This window comes from Typopeltis vanoorti, chromosome 8 (assembly GCF_054136105.1).
Source record: "Typopeltis vanoorti isolate ZY-2024b chromosome 8, IOZ_Tvanoo_1.0, whole genome shotgun sequence".
NCBI classification, from domain to species: domain Eukaryota; kingdom Metazoa; phylum Arthropoda; class Arachnida; order Uropygi; family Thelyphonidae; genus Typopeltis; species Typopeltis vanoorti.
Window position 1 is genome coordinate 7,927,190 of NC_143556.1, and position 16,828 is coordinate 7,944,017.

The 16,828-nt window shown below is 36.6% G+C and overlaps 1 protein-coding gene across 1 annotated transcript in view; it reads right to left on the reverse strand.

Annotated features, from left to right (window-relative positions):
• LOC150103710 (nose resistant to fluoxetine protein 6-like) overlaps window positions 1-16,828 on the reverse strand; it is a 185,264-nt gene that overhangs the window by 20,348 nt on the left and 148,088 nt on the right. Inside the window, exon 8 of the mRNA XM_090397060.1 lies at window positions 1,294-1,436. Within this exon, the coding sequence (XP_090253186.1) occupies window positions 1,294-1,436 (143 nt within the window). The remainder of the gene's footprint in view (window positions 1-1,293; window positions 1,437-16,828) is intronic.

Sequence of the window (16,828 nt, forward strand, 5' to 3'; positions counted from 1 at the left end):
ACTAAAACATGACCTCCCTTTAACAAATCCATGTTGCCCATCAAAGATAATACCATTGTTATTAACCCAATTCTGGATCCTAGTTCTCACAAGCTTCTTCAACAACTTAACCACAACACCTGACACTCAGATAGGCTTATAGTTTGATGCTTGAGTTTGATCACTTCCCTTATGAAGTGGCACAATCTTGCTCTCCTTCCACTCCTTAGGAACTTGACCAAGTGCAAAACTCATATTAAAAAAAAATATGTCAAGGAAGGTGTCAACTTCCTGACACATTCCTTCAGAATACATGATGATATATTATTAAGTCCCACAGCCTTATTAACATCTGGTTTACTCAACTCCCCATACAACTCTTGCTCACTTACAGTCAGCCTCTCCTCCCCATCAACAACTGCTCTCAATCTCTCCATGAAATCACATTCACAAGATTGAAAGACCTTTATTAACTGCTCATTAAGTATCTCCACCACACATTTCGTAACAGCTGTCTTTATATCATTTTCTCCAATCAATGTCATCCTTCATTATTGGCTGACCAAATCCAACCCTTCTTAAATCAATATTTCACAAAAAGAAATTACATTAAAAAATAATAATAAATTTCTTTAAAAAAAAGCTATACAATAACAAGAACACTGTTATAAGAATCAAACAAATATGATAACAAAATGCATAATCTTTTACAAGATTATTGAATATACAAAACTGTAGATCATTATCCTGCTACTACATAAAAAAAAATTCTTATTTAGTGTAAAAAGACATCCTGACTGAAAAAACTGTTAACAAGCTCCAACATTTTCAAGTAAATCCACCCAGAATATATGGAGCATGAGAAATTCACAAACCTGATGCTTTCCTATACCTAATTGTTAATTGCATACAGTCCTACATACAAATTTGCTATAAAGTTGTCAAAATCAGTCCCTCACCCTTCACAGGTAACTTTTCTTCCTTTATAAAAAAAATTCTGCATATTATAAAGCTATATTGAAAAACACTGAACTTTTTGGAATGGTATCATAATGAGGTTAACGAATTTTACCAAACTGAAAAATCTTGTACTCCATTGCAGCTGTAGAACATATTATAATTATCATCAGTTCAAAGTTCATTCTGTGAAACAACATAAGCAACTAAATTAATATCAATTAAATAGTTCTCAGTTCAATCTAATTAGATTACTATCCTCTGATTTGCAAGGGCAAATGCAGTTCAAATATACAAAAACATTTAAATAACTTTGGTTTTAAGAAGTGACTTAAAGTGAACTAAAAGCACTCTTACCATTGTAATATCTGAATAAATGAAAACAGATTTCATGGACTGCAAGTAAGCAATTATTATTATAGGATGGACAAGGTAGGCAGTATATGTTAGTCTGCTCAAGGGAATGAAGAATTTCCATGATAAGATAGTGTTCACTGGACCTAATTAAAAGGAAAAATAACATAAATAAAAAGTATTCAATTTGCTTTTTCTTGGAATTTAGCACATATGGATAATTTTTGCTGTACATTTCTGAAAAGGAAGAAATACGCTTGCTGGCATAGTTGTGCAGTATAACAAGAATCAAGAATTTCCATGATAAGAGAGTGTTCACTGGACCTCATTAAAAGGAAAAATAACATAAATAAAATGCGTTCATCTTGGTTTTTCTTGGAATTTAGCATATATGGAGAATTTGTGCTGTACATTTCTGAAAAGGAAGAAATACGCTTGCTTGCATAGTTGTGCAGTAGGATTGCCAATTCCAGATAGCTTATTTGCAAATACCCATCATGCTGCTCATCTTTAATTACAATTTCATCTTTCTAATAAATTACTAAATAAGTTTGCATAATTAAGCCAAGCACATTAAAATTTTTCTATATTAATGGAATCATCATCATCGAATTCCTGACATATACCCTCAGTGGGTATACAGGTTAAAATATTGATGCCATTGCCAATTTAAAAATGCATAAAAAATTTAATACAAGGCTTATTTTAAAAATATGTAGAATTGTTTTCAGGATTAATAAAATCCCACACACTTCTGAGATGATCTTGATGGGTCTGCAAGCAAATTTAGAGTTAGTGGATTTCTTCTAATATACTAACTCTAAATTTGTTTACAGACCACTTTGATTTTTTTTTGTTGTTGTTGTTGTTGTTGTTGCAACAGAAACAGAAAAGTTTTAAATGTTTATATATTTAAAAAAAAAAAAAAATTATAAATGAAAATTTATACTAAGATAAGTGTTACTAAGATAATATTTCAACATTTAAAATTTAGCCAGTTACTACATTAAGTTTTGAAGGTCACACATTAAAATAAAATGCTAAGAGGCATAGAATTCACTAATGTTACACAATACAATTCATGTATATTTTAACTGCCACAAGTGAAACCTAATTAACTGTGGTTACACAGAGAATATATCTAGCAGAATTTGTATATCTAAGTTATATCTAAACATTATTATTATTATTATCCTATGACACCATTGAGTCACAGATTTATCTAGGTGGTCTCTTTTGTCATACACACAGCTCATCATATCATAACTTAAACATTCAAATTCTCTGCAGACCATGCTCTTAGGCAATGTATTCCAATCATTCAAAATTCTCTATGCAAAAAACCTGCTTCTCATTTCCTTGCTAACACCCTTCTTACACAGCTTCCACGGATGACCTCTTCTTCTCCCCCAATCTCCCACCATTTTATGAAAACCTCTACAACTTGAATCCTATAACAACCCCCATACCAACTTGTATGTGTCATATCACCCCTCTTCTTCCTATCCACTACACCCTGAAAATTGCATCATCTCAACCTTTCTTCATATTCAATATTCAAGAGATCAGAAACTATTTTGGTCAATTACATCTGAACCCTCTCTGACATCTCTTCATCCTTTTGAAGACCATGTGATCAAATCTGTGCACAGTAGTACATATGTGGCCTAATCAGAACCTTATATAATGAAGCCAGAATCTCCTTACTTCTACAAGTCAGTATCCACCAAATCATTGCCAGAATTCATTGTGCTGGGCTCACTTATTTCCTCCACCTCCAACATTATATCTTCAACAGGAGTAAATTCTACATCCAGTCTTTCTTTTACAAATTAAATATTTTGCAACATTGAACTGGCATCCCATCCCCACTCACATACCCATTCACTTAGTCTATTTAAGTCTCTTCTAATCTTCTCTACTCCTCATAGTTTGTCCTAGTGAAGGGGTGGAAATTTATGCTTTGGATTTAGACTTTTTTAAGTATGCATGCATGTGTGTATGTGTGTGTGTGTGTGTGTGTGTGGATGAAAAGAGAAAGTTGCCAAACTGGACCAAGTAGAAATAAACAGGAGGTAACTTTTTATGTTTATACACAAATAATAATAATACTAAGGTACCTGAGGCAAATAAGGCCCAGTGTCTAATAAAGCCTGTTTAAAAAAATCACATTTACAGCAAGTTGCGCCAGTTTGGTTTCTTACACACACACAGGATGCAATAAGCAATGGCAAATCAATGGTGGCATATTGTCTAGTGACTGTATTGTGTCAGTTTGACTTAGACCTTCGTGGGAGGTGGTTGTGTCTTCCTGTTTAATAATATTATGCCGCAATAATTCGTAAGTTTTAATTAAAAATATTGCTCTTTTCACATTGTTTTTATATTTAAACTGTTCTTTCAACATTCAGTTTTATGATAAAAAATGTTTTCATTGATTTGAATTCATATTTTATGTGAAAATCGATGTGATCTAATCTAGTTTATAGCGGTTAATAAGGCCAAGTAAATTTCTTGATGGGGCTTATTAAACTGCTATTATTTATGATTTTATTTTTTGGTGATTGCTCATAATAGTTACTTATTTTATTGCAAAAGGCCTCTGAAAATGTCAGAAGTTAAGAAGAAATTGGAATTTGGACTGATGAAAGACTAGAAGCAGCTATGAAAGCTGTGCAAAGAGGACAACTATCACAACGTGCAGCATCAGAATGCTTTGGAGTACCTAGAAGAACATTGAGGAACCACTTATTATTATTATTATTATTATTATCGTTCCGGGAAACTCCAAGGAGTCGACAGACTCATCGAGGGAGGCCCTAACATCATGTCAAGAACAACTATTCGACATTGACACAGTATCTATCATACCTTGCCTTGAACTCATTCACGGTCGTAGCACCCACAACAGACTCTGGAAGCTTATTCCACTCATTCACCACTCTCCAAGTAAAAAACCTAGCTCGAACACCCTTGTCAACCACGTTCTTGCCCAGCTTCCATGCATGGCCCCTAGTCCTCCCACCACCAGTAATATTTTCAAAAATATCTTCTGGATCAATCTTATAGAAACCCTTCAGTAATTTGAATGTCTCAATCATATCACCCCTCCTTCGCCTATCGTCCAATCTCTGCAACCCACAAATCTTCAACCTATTCTCATAAGGTTCATTCCACAGACCTGCTATCATCTTGGTCACTCGTCTCTGGATCCTTTCCACTTCCTCCCCATCACGAAGAAACCCTGGTGCCCATAACTGGGCACAGTAGTCCAGATGGGGTCTTATCAATGCTCGATACAGAGGAACAACAACTTGTTTGTCTCTGCATGTTATCTGTCATTTCCATTTTATCTCCTTTCAAATCATTCGTACCTGCCAGAACAATCATTTCTTTCACCCTTTCCTTTTGCTCTCTAATAGACTCTGTTACATCCTTTATGGTCGCACCAGGTTGGTACAATTTTGTCAAATCCTCTACTAACACACCTCGTACTAACGAGTCTCCATACAGCACTCTATCCTTCATTTTGTTAATGTTCACATTCACACGTCTATTTTTCCTGTCATACCTTTTATTATTGGTTGGTTCATTCAGTCGACTTTTGTTCATGCACTCTAGCTGCTGTTTTGCCCTTTCTATCGCACCATTCAACAACGCGATCTCACTCAATGCATCTATCTCCTCTTTTTTATTCTCTGAGAAACCATTAATACTATCATTCACACTTTCTACATTCACACTCTCACAATTCTCTGGTACAACCTCGCCGTTTCTTGTCATATCCCTATTTTCTTCATTCTGAAGTTTGACAAAAATATCACACTCACGATCCGAAATACACTTCAATTCCTCATTCTCCTTACGTTTTCTACACACATTCACTCCTTTATTATCATCTATCCACACTCTGACCGCACTTCGCAAAGCGTACATTTCGCACATAGTACACTGAATCATCTCCTTTACATTACCGTTCTTGAAAGAAGATGGCGAACCATCATTAGCGGCCACCATTTTCCTTCGTACTGGAGCCATACTTACTAGTAACGTATTTTATCAAATTATAAATTATAAACACCAAAAACACACAAACAGACGCACTAAGATACGCAAGGCAAACAAAACTACGCAAGACAAAGCTTGAGAAAGATTGTCTCGAATCTAAATTCCGATATTAGCATGTCATGTAATTTGTTACCTTTCAGTGAGAATAGCACAACTTACTTAAGGACAGAGAAGAATATGCCAAAAAGATTAGGAAGAACTGTACTAACAAAAGAACAAGAGAAGAACTTGGTAGAAAGAATAGTAAAGTTTGCTTCAATTGGCATCCCTTTAACTCCAAAAGCTATACTCAGGGAAGCTTTTATATTTTGCGAACAAAATGAAATTAGGAATAACTTCAATAAAGAAAGTGGCCTCGAAGGAAAAGGTTGGATGAAGTTATTTTTAAAGAGAAACCCAACAATTTCTAAATGTAAAGCTCAATTTTTGAATCCTGCTTGAGCTGTAAGAACATGTCCTAATCCGCAATCTTGTGATTCAGATAACTCCGATGATGAGATTCCATTGGCAAATCTAAAGTTGAAGTCATCATTTCAGGAGTTAATGACAACACAAAATTATGCAGTTGTAAAGGCAACAGCACGAAGAAAAGCGTTAAATAATAGGGGCCAGAGAGTGAACAAAGAACTTTTCAAAGAAAAGGATAGTAAGAAAGAGAAGGCTGCCACTAAAAAACAGGAAGAACCAAAAAATAAAAAATAAAGTGTCAAAAGAGGGGTGGTATTGCCATGGATGCAGAGATGAAAAGGTTGCTGATATGAGGCAATGCACACGGTGTCTTAAATTGTACCATGAAGAGTGTGTTGGTATCACCAAAGAAGAATGGGATGTATTTGTATGCCATTATCACTGTTCTTCAGTTAATAATTATGATTAAAATTAATAATAATTAAAAATGTTATATTCTTTTTTTTAAATATTTAGTTTTCTTCAAGGGATTTATTAAACTACTATGGTTTAATAAGGCCCACACAAGGTTATTTAAAGACTTGGTTAAAATATAAATTACTGCAAGAATTGTTCTTATTTGTGTTTTTTTTTTAATTAGTGATAATAGAAACTTTAATATGAACACTGTTGTTTCAATTAAAGTAAACAATTGTCTAATTTATTTAAATTTTAAATAAGGTGGGCCTTATTTGCCTCAGGTACCTTAATAATAATACTGCTACTACCAAGACTACTATTATTGTTATTATATGGGCACTCTATGGAGTCAAAAGACTTATCAAGAGAGACCCACTTTATCTATTAACGCAATACTTATCATACATCTCCTTAAACTTATTCACTGTTGCATGGTTATAAACCTACTGCTAATGATATTAAATGATTTGTGTCCAGTTAGGGTAGAAATTCATTAAGATAATATTAATGTTCCATGGAGTAGCGAGTTTGAAGCTATCCAGTATGAGGTAAAGGCTAATTGGATAAAATATATCATTATTATTATCATCCAGACCTCCATGGAGTCAAAAGACTCATCGTTGGATGTCCTTCCTAAGAAACACAAAGTCTATCAAGACTCATTGAGGGGCGCCCCCCCCCCCCCCCCCCCCAAGAAACACAAAGTCTATCATACCACTCCTTAAACTCATTGACTGTTCTCACTCTCACCACTCCATCAGGCAATGCATTCCATGGTTCAACCATCCTCCATGAAAAGAAACCACTCCTCACCCTCTTGCTCACGGTTTCCTTTCGTAACTTCCAGGGATGGATTCTTGTCATCACTCATTCCCTCTGATCAACAAAGCGAAAGAACTCCCCAGTGTCAACCCTGTAACCACCTTTCAACAGTTTAAAATTCTCAATCATATCACCTCTCCTTCATCTATCCACCAAACTCTGCAGCTACATTCCCTCAGCCAAACCTCATAACTAATATTGTACAGTCCTGAAACTATCTTTGTTATCTGCCTTTGTATCCTTTCCACAGTTAATATACCTCCCTTCAAATCCTGGGGACCAAATCTGAGAACAATAGTCTAAGTGTGGTCTGATCAGTCTTATACAACAGAATGATAACCCATTTATCTCTGCAAGTCAGTGTCCTTCTCATTATTGCAGCAATCCTCTGTGTTACCTTCATTTTCTTTGCAATATGTCCCCTAAATTTCAGGTTTATATCAATCATCAACTCCAGATCTCTTGACTCCCCTACTTCCTCTAGTATAACTCCTCCCATAGAGTATGCAGTGGCCCATCGATGTTTCCCGAACCTCAAGACCTTATATTTTGCTGATTTAAACCGACCCCCCATTCATTTGTCCATCTATCTAGCTTATTCAAATCCTCTTTTATGACTACCACATCTGCACTATTACTAATAATCCTTCGCATCATCTGCAATCAATGGAATATCTCCTTGCAATCCACTGAAAATGCCATTGATATAAAGGTTAAACAATATAGGTCCCAGTACTGATCCCTGTGGGCCACACTTGTAACCCTCTGCCTCCTTGAAACTGCCCCACCATACACAACTCTCTGATACCTATTGGACAGCCAATCCTGAATCCAGTTGACCAATCTGACATCCAGACCCATGTGCTGCAACTTAAATATCAGCTTATCATGTGGCACCCTGTTAAATGCCTTTGCTAAGTTTAAGAAAATGGCAGTATATGCCTTCCCTCATCTAATGCTCTTGTAACTTTATTATAAAAGGCTAGCATATTGCTAAAACAAGAGCACCCCTTCACAAATCCATGTTGACTCTCACAGATAACATTACTCTCATCTGCCCAATGTTGTATACGATCCCTCACTAATTTCTCCAAGATCTTAACAACTACTGATGACACACAAAGCGGCTATAATTAGGCACTTCCAGTCTTCTACTGCCCTTATGCAATGGCACTATCTTACCTTCCTTCCATTCCATGAGCACCTTTCCTGCAGCCAGACTTTCATTGAAAAGCCAGGTTAAAGGCACTGTCAGTTCCCTAGCACATTCTCTCAAAACTTGTGGTGAAATACTATCCAGTCCCACAGCTTTACTGACATCCAGACTACTCAGTATTTGAAACACACTCTCCTCCTGTACCTCTAAATCTCGAATCTGCCCTATCCCTCTAGTAGTAAAACTGACTCTTCATCTATTTCAGGAAGAAATACTCCAATAAAGTGTTCATTGAACAGTTCCACTGTGTCCTCTGCATCAGTCACTCTATTCCCATTTTTATCCCACAATATCACTCTTCCACAGTCATTTTTCCTCCTAATGGCACCACATAGCTAAAAAATTCCCTTGGATTTTCTTTGAATCTTAGAGCCAATCTCCTCTCATATTCCAGTTTTGCCTTCCTTACCATACTAGTCACTGTTCTGGCCTGTGTGTTATATTCTTGCATCTTCTTCACCTGTCTCCTTATATCTCTTCCATAGCCTCTTTTTTGCATGCAATTCCAGTTTAATATTGTTTTTCATCCACTTCACTTCAAATTTTGTCCTCTTCTTCACTCGTGGTAGACAACTTACTATTACTGCTACCAAATATTCTTTCACAATTTCCCATGCACTAATGATATCCCGGCCTTCCAATTCCTCCCTCCATGAAACTTCCTGAAGTTGACGTCTTAGACTATTATAATCACCTGCCTTATAATTCCACATACGTTCCTGTCTCTTTGATATTCCTGCATGTCTATTCATTTTCCAAGTCAAAACCATATGTGGGAGAGATGTCATGTCAGTTATTATCAACTTTTCTGATGCTATAAACAAATCCAAGACTTTTGAACCTCTTGTTCCTCTATTACATGTCGCCTAAGACACATTTGTCCCTCAAGAATTATAGAAATTCCATTCCCTTATTGCTACATGCATCTTCCTCTCCCCAGGGTATTGGTATAGACCTGGTGGTCTAGCTGCTGGGAAGATGAAATGCATTGCCAAATTACCTTGATGAGTAATAAGCAAGTAATTATTATGGGAAATTTAGAGAAGGGAAATCCCATGATAAGAATTAAAAATAATTTATTAAGCTACTACAAAACAAACTATTTCAAGCACATGTAAAGGAAAGAACTCAAGGTCAAAGAGTGTTAGATTTGATCATATCATCAGAGGTGTCTCAGTTAAGAATATGACTGTTTTGCCATCAGTTAGTAACAGTGATTATGGTGTATGGTCCTTAAAAGTAGGTAATTATATGGATGTTCCATTTAATTACCTACTACATTGAAACAATCTGGCTCATTTATAGTATAACTATAAATGAACCAGAAAGCTGAAAATTATGACAACCTCAAGAGAATACTAACTTAAATCCAATGGTATCAATTACTGAATGGGAGGATATTAGCAAAGCACGGTAAGCTTTGAAAAGGTGCTTAAATGATGCAGTATCTGAATGTATCCTTACAGTTCAAAGAACAAATAGTGTGTGGGTGAAATGGATGTGCAAACTTATTAAGAAAGAGATCCCTAAAAAGATCATATGAAAGGAATACTGTGAGAATAAGAAGAGTTATGAAATATGTAACGCACAAGAAAAGTTCTGAGTAGTGTACGAAAAATTAAATCAGAGTATTGCTGAAAGTTATTCCACTTAGTTATACTATAAATTAAAGATGCCAAGAAGTTATATTCTTGGTTTCATCCTTTATCCAAATGTAAAGGATAAAGGTTTCATCCTTTATCCAAATTGCATGTGAAGTCACTTCACGACTGGACTACTTGTATATGGAGGCTAATGACTTCACATCGATTGCATTAGTATCCCATAATGCAATGTACGCATTCTTATAGACATGTACAGTACAGGGTGTTTCAAAAATAATGACCCGATTTCAAATAATTATATTTAATGAAAATGTGGTATAGTTACAAAATAAATTACGATGATTAGATGCCATCTTCTCATTAACTAAGCGTAGAGGCTATGTGAGTGCTAATAGTGGCATCTAGTGGTCGTCATATCAAACTGTGGGCCAAGGCCATTCGCATGGCACAAGTCACATTCATTTATGGTTCGTGGTTGCAGAGATATACAATTTTCAAATCGAAACATTCTTTTTGAAACACCCTGTATAATGCTATGCATTATGGAAAGGACCACTACCCAGACTGGTTTCGATCTTTATTATTATGTGACACCTCCAGGGAGTCCAAAGACTCATCAAGGGATGAGTGTGCCAACAGCATCGAACGATTGATCTCCTTCCAACTACTAACCACGCTAAAACTTGCTTAACTTCTTGCGAGCCATTAGTAGCAAAGGCTCTATCAATCGACCAACCTTCTGGCAAAGGCTTAGAAAAGGTTCCTCCAGTCAGTGACTAGACTCAAACTTATAAGCCTTCCTTCGTGCGGTCAAGTGCCGTAGAGTGCAAACACCACTTCTATTGAGCTACACAGGCCTTGAGGTCTCATTAGAGAAAGCAAGACCCAGAAGTGATACCAAGGTTGACGTAATGAAGAAGTCGTATTTCCATATACAAGTAGTCAAAATATATCACACCTTATTGATAAAATACTCTGGATCTGGATAGTGGCCCTTCCCAAAATACATAGCATTATACATGTCAGTAAGGATATGGGCATTGCACTGCGAGATACTAAGGTAATTAATGTGAAGTCATCAGTCTCTATATAAAAGCAGTCCAGTCGTGAAGTTACTTCATGTGCAAACTTTGTTGCTTACACTTGGATAAAAGATGAAACCAAGAATATAATTTCTTGGTATCTTTAATTTATATTATAACCAAGTGAAAAAACTTTCAACATCTCTCTCTGTCTAATCCAGAGTACAGATGAGACCTCAATAAAGGTCAAAACCTGTCTGGGTAGTGGCCCTTCCCATAATGCATAGCATTATACATGTCCCTAAGGATGTGGGCATTGCATTATGAGATACTAAGGCAATTGATGTGAAGTCATTAACATCTAAACGCAAAACAATTTTATCATTATGCTGCAAGTAAAAAATAATAATTTGGAAGAATAACTTTAGTGAATGCAGACAGTATTCTTGTGTCAGATGTGGTTGAGATTAATTAAATAATGACTGCTCACTTCGATAAGGTCTGTGTTGATCAGTGGAAGTGTCACTTGCATCCTCTGTGCTAGTCTGCCCGAAGATAGATTTAAGTTCAAGTCCAGTCACCAACCGGAATGTTTTTTTAAGTCTTTATTCGACTGATTCCCGAGTTAATTGATCTCTGCCAAGAGCAAGCAGGTTTTTGATTCTGTAGGAGAGCCTGTGTAGCTCAGTGGATGTGGCATTTGCATACCACGGCGCTTGGCCGTACGAAGGAAGACTTGGTTTCGAGTCCAGTCGGCAACTAGAGGAAATTTTTCTAAGCCTTTTTTTTCTTGAGGGACAAATGTCTTAGGCAACATGTAACAGAGGGAACAAGAGGTTCAAGAGTTTTAGATTTGGTTATATCATCAGAAGAGTTGATAATAACTGAGATGACATCTCTCCCACCAGTTGGAGAGAGTGACCATATGCTTTTGACTTGGAAAATGAATAGACATGCAGGAGTATCAAAGAGACGGGAACTTATGTGGAATTATAATGCAAGTGATTATAATAGTCTTAGATGTCAACTTCGGGAAGTTGCATGGAGGGAGGAATTGGAAGGTCGGGATATCGTTAGTGTGTGGGAAATTGTGAAAGAATATTTGTTAGCAGCAATGGTAAGTTGTATACCACGAGTGAAGAGGAGGACACAATTTGGAATAAAGTGGATGACAAACAATATTAAACAGGAATTGCATGTGAAAAAGAGGCTATGGAAGAGATATAAGGAGACAGGTGAAGAGAGGATGCATGAAGATTATAAGACACAGGCCAGAAGAGTGACTAGTGTGGTAAGGAAAGCGAAACTGGAATATGAGAGGAGATTGGCCCTAAGATCCAAAGAAAAACCTAGGGAATTTTTTAGCTATGTGGCCAGTAGGAGGAGAAATGACTGTGGAAGAATGATATTGTGGGATAAAAATGGGAATAGAGTGACTGATGCAGAGGACATAGTGGAATTGTTCAATGACCACTTTATTGGAGTATTTCATCCTGGAGGAGTCAGTTTTAATGTTAGAGGGATAGGGCAGGTTCAAGGTTTAGAGGTACAGTAGGAGAGTGTGTTTCAGATACTGAGTACTCTGGATGTCAGTAAAGCTTTAGGACTGGATGATATTTCACCACGAGTTTTGAGAGAATGTGCTAGGGAAATGACAGTGCCTTTAACCTGGCCTTTCAATGAAAGTCTGGCTTCGGCAAAGGTGCCCAGGGAATGGAAGGAAGGTAAGATTGTGCCATTGCATAAGGGTGGTAACAGACTGGAAGTGTCTAATTATAGACCAGTCTGTGTGTCATCAGTAGTTGTTAAGATCTTGGAGAAAGTAGTGAGGGACCGTATACAGCACTGGGCAGATGAGGATAATGTTATCTGTGAGAGTCAACATGGATTTGTGAAAGGGCGCTCTTGTTTTAGCAATATGCTAGCCTTTTATAATAAAGTTACAAGAACATTAGATGAGGGAAAAGCATATACTGCAATTTTCTTAGACTTACCAAAGGCATTTGACAGGGTGCCACATGATAAGCTGATATTTAAGTTGCAACACATGGGTCTGGATGTCAGATTGGTCAACTGGATTCAGGATTGGCTGTCTGATAGGTATCAGAGAGTTGTGTATGGTGGAGCAGTTTCAACGAGACAGAAGGTTACAAGTGGGGTCCCACAGGGCTCGATACTAGGACCTGTATTGTTTAACCTTTATATCAATGACATTGCCAGTGGATTGCAAGGGGATATTCAGTTGTTTGCAGATAATGCGAAGCTGGGAAGAATTACTAGTAATAGTGCAGATGTGGTAGCCTGCAAGAGGATTTGAATAAGCTAGATAGATGGACAAAGGAATGGGGGTCTCAGTTTCATGCAGCAAAATATAAGGTCTTGAGGTTTGGGAAACATCGATGGGATGCTGCATACTCTATGGGAGGAGTTATACTGGAGGAAGTTGGGCAGACAAGAGATCTGGGGTTGATGATTGATAGAAACCTGAAGTTTAGGGGACATATTGCAAAGGTGGTGAAGGTAACACAGAGGAATGCTGCAATTATGAGAAGGACACTGACCTGCAGAGATAAGAAGGTTATCATTCCGTTGTATAAGTCTCTGATCAGACCACACTTGTATTATTGTTCTCAGATTTCGTCCCCAGGATTTGAAGGGGATAAATTAACTGTGGAAAAGATACAAAGACAGATGACAAAGATGGTCTCAGGACTGTACAAGGATAGTTATGAGAATCGGCTGAGGGAATGTGGACTGCAGAGTTTGGCGGATAGAAGAAGGAAAGGTGATATGATTGAGACTTTTAAACTGTTGAGAGGTGGTTACAGGGTTGACACTGGGGAGTTCTTTCACTTGGTTGAACAGCGGGAAGGAGTGATGACAAGAGGCCATCCCTGGAAGTTATGAAAGGAAACTGTGAGCAAGAGGGTGAGGAGCTGTTTCTTTGCATGGAGGGTGGTTGAGCTGTGGAATGCATTGCCTGATAGAGTGGTGAGGGAGAAAATGGTCAATGAGTTTAAGGAGCGGTATGATAGACTTCCTGTTTCTTAGGGGGAACCTCCCCTCGATGAGTCTTGACAGACTTTATGTGATTAGGAAGGATCTCCCACGATGAGTCTTTTGACTCCATGGAGGCCTGAATAATAATAATAATAATGGTAAACTCAAGAAAATTGACCGTAGAACCCACCTTATTTTGGACAGTAACATATCCTGTTAGGGTAAGGTAAGAAGAGATGGTGCCACTTGTTTGGATATCTCTTCATTACTCTGTTTATAATTAGTGATGGTCATGGACCAGCTATGTCTGATTGGCTACCGTTGGAGAGTGAACTCCCCACTCAGTTTCCAAAAGCTAGATAGGATTAAAAAGGCTTTGCCTACTTCCTATATGGGAATAAAAGCTGATTATTTTTCATTTGATCACTTTGCTAAGATTAGCATATAGTGCACAATGCTACCATTACACCAGATGAATAAATAGAGGTGCATAAAAATGAGGTTCAACAGTTGTTGCATAATCTGGACATCAATTCAGCAATATGGTCCAATGGGATATCCACATTGGACCATATTGCTGAAATTCTGTCATTTCAGCTGAAATGACATTATTATTATTATCTTCCTAAGACAACACGGAGTCAAAGATTCATCTAGGAGGTCTCTTTGTTATACACACAGCTTATAATACTTTCTCTTAAACACATTCAAATTCTCTGCAGACACCAATTCTCAGGTAAAGCATTCCAATCATTCACAGTTCTGTATGCAAAAAAAAAACACTCCTTTGTTCACACACTCCATATACAGCTTCCAGGGATGATCTGTTGTTCTACCCTTGATTTTATGAAAAACCTCTTCAACAATGATCCTATAACAACCCCTTACCAACTTATACATCTCTATCATATCACTCCTTTTCCTCTTATCCACTACACTCTGTAAATTGCATCTTCTCAACATTTCCTCATATTCAAAAATGAGATCAGAAATCTTCCAGAGATCAGAAACTACTTTAGTCAATTACCTGTAGATCCTTTCCATCTCTTTGTTCTTTTGAAAACCAGGTGACCAAATTTGTGCACAGTATATGTGGCCTAATAAAAGGCCTTATACAATGGAACAAGAATTTCCTCACTTCTACAAGTCAGTGTCCTTCACATCATTCTCAGAATTCATTGGGCTGTCCTCACAATTTTGGCAATATGTCCTCTAAATTTAAGATCCTTATTCACCATCTCCCCAAGATCTCTTATTTTCCCCATCTCCAACAGTATATCCCCTACCAAGTGTCAAGTGTTTTTTTTTTTTTTTTTTTTTTGTTCTTTGTTTCCCAAATTTTAAAATCTTACATTTTGCAACATTGAACTTTATCCCAACTCCTGTGCCCATTCACTCAATCTGTTGAAGTCTTCTTGTAAGGCCAGAATATCTGCTCTACTCCTCATAGTTCGTTCCAAACTTTGCATCATCTGCCAAGAACTGTTTGCAGACATGTTTGTATAATTTGAGTCTGAGCTCTGGAAAGATCTACAGAAATAAAAAAATTTATGATAGTTTCTGTTGTACAAGGCTGGCGCAAAAACCGATGTTTATAACTACTGTCCTATCAGCATCTCTGGAGTGATAGTGAAGATTTTAGAGAAGTTGGTAATAACTTTGCCTGTTGAAGTAGTGAGGGATATCCAACAAGAATTAGTTTAAGAGAAGGTATGACATCTGGTGTAGTGATAATAATAATAATATTAAAATTGAAAAGAAAAATGAACTTCACATTATAAGTGAAATTTTTTCAGAATTTGATACTGCCTACATTCAAGAATCTGTGAGTTTAGTCGAGTTAAGATATTGTGGCCAATTAAACAAAATAATGGGAAAAGAAAGGTTTAGCAAGACAAGCATGTTAACACAGCAAAAGAGGATCTAGGTGTACTGATGAAGATATACCACAGAAGAAAATGTGTGATCTGACAATACTGGAGTAGTATGTATCTTCAAGAAGTGTACAGATTACATATCAGGAAATGATGATAATTTAAGTCAATACGTAAACAGGATAACTACACTGAAACAAGCAAGGTCAGTTACCTTTCCTCAGGTTTTTATTTCATTTATTATTATTATTTTTTTTTTTGAGATATCTTAAAATACTTATTAAGATATCTAATACTGATATTTGACCTTTAGGCTATAAATAAGATAAATTCACTTTTATTCTGTAAGATACAATATCTATATCAAAGAATGGATAAATAAATTGTAAATATATTGCTCATGTTGGTGCTAAAAACCACACACACACACACACACACACAGTCATTTCAAAAGTTCTGCATACTTGTACTCCTGTTTTGACCAAACACTTATTAAACATATTTATAGATCTTCAATAATTTCAGTTTTGTCTTTTCACTGCTATCCACTGTTTGGGTAAGCTTTGTATTCTTCTCAGAAAACTTTTTTTTTTTTTTTTTTTGTGGTTGTTGGTAATGGTAACCTGTTTGATAAATTGTGTCACTGCAGCAGAAATCTTAATTGTTGAAAAAGAAAAACACATTTTCCACTTTGGAATGAGAATGAAGTAAGGAGGGCTCATGGACTGTAGTGAGGATGAGTAAACACTATCTGTAAAGATCAGATACGTTACATGAAACAGGTGGCCTTGCATTGTTATTCAAAATGAGATCTCTGATCACAAAACATGCCAGCTCATTTTCTGTTCCATTTTCCGGGTACAAAATGCTTGTAGAAAACTGCTATAGTATGCTTCTGTCATAGTTGATTCCTGTCTCACAGCTGCTAACTTGAACTGACTTTTCAATTCTAGTTCAAATTCAAAATCTCATCATGCCAATTAAGTTTTCAATTTTCATGTACAGAATCTGGTATATGAAAATTAGTACTGGTCCTTGCACAATATTTGACCTGATTCAGATTCT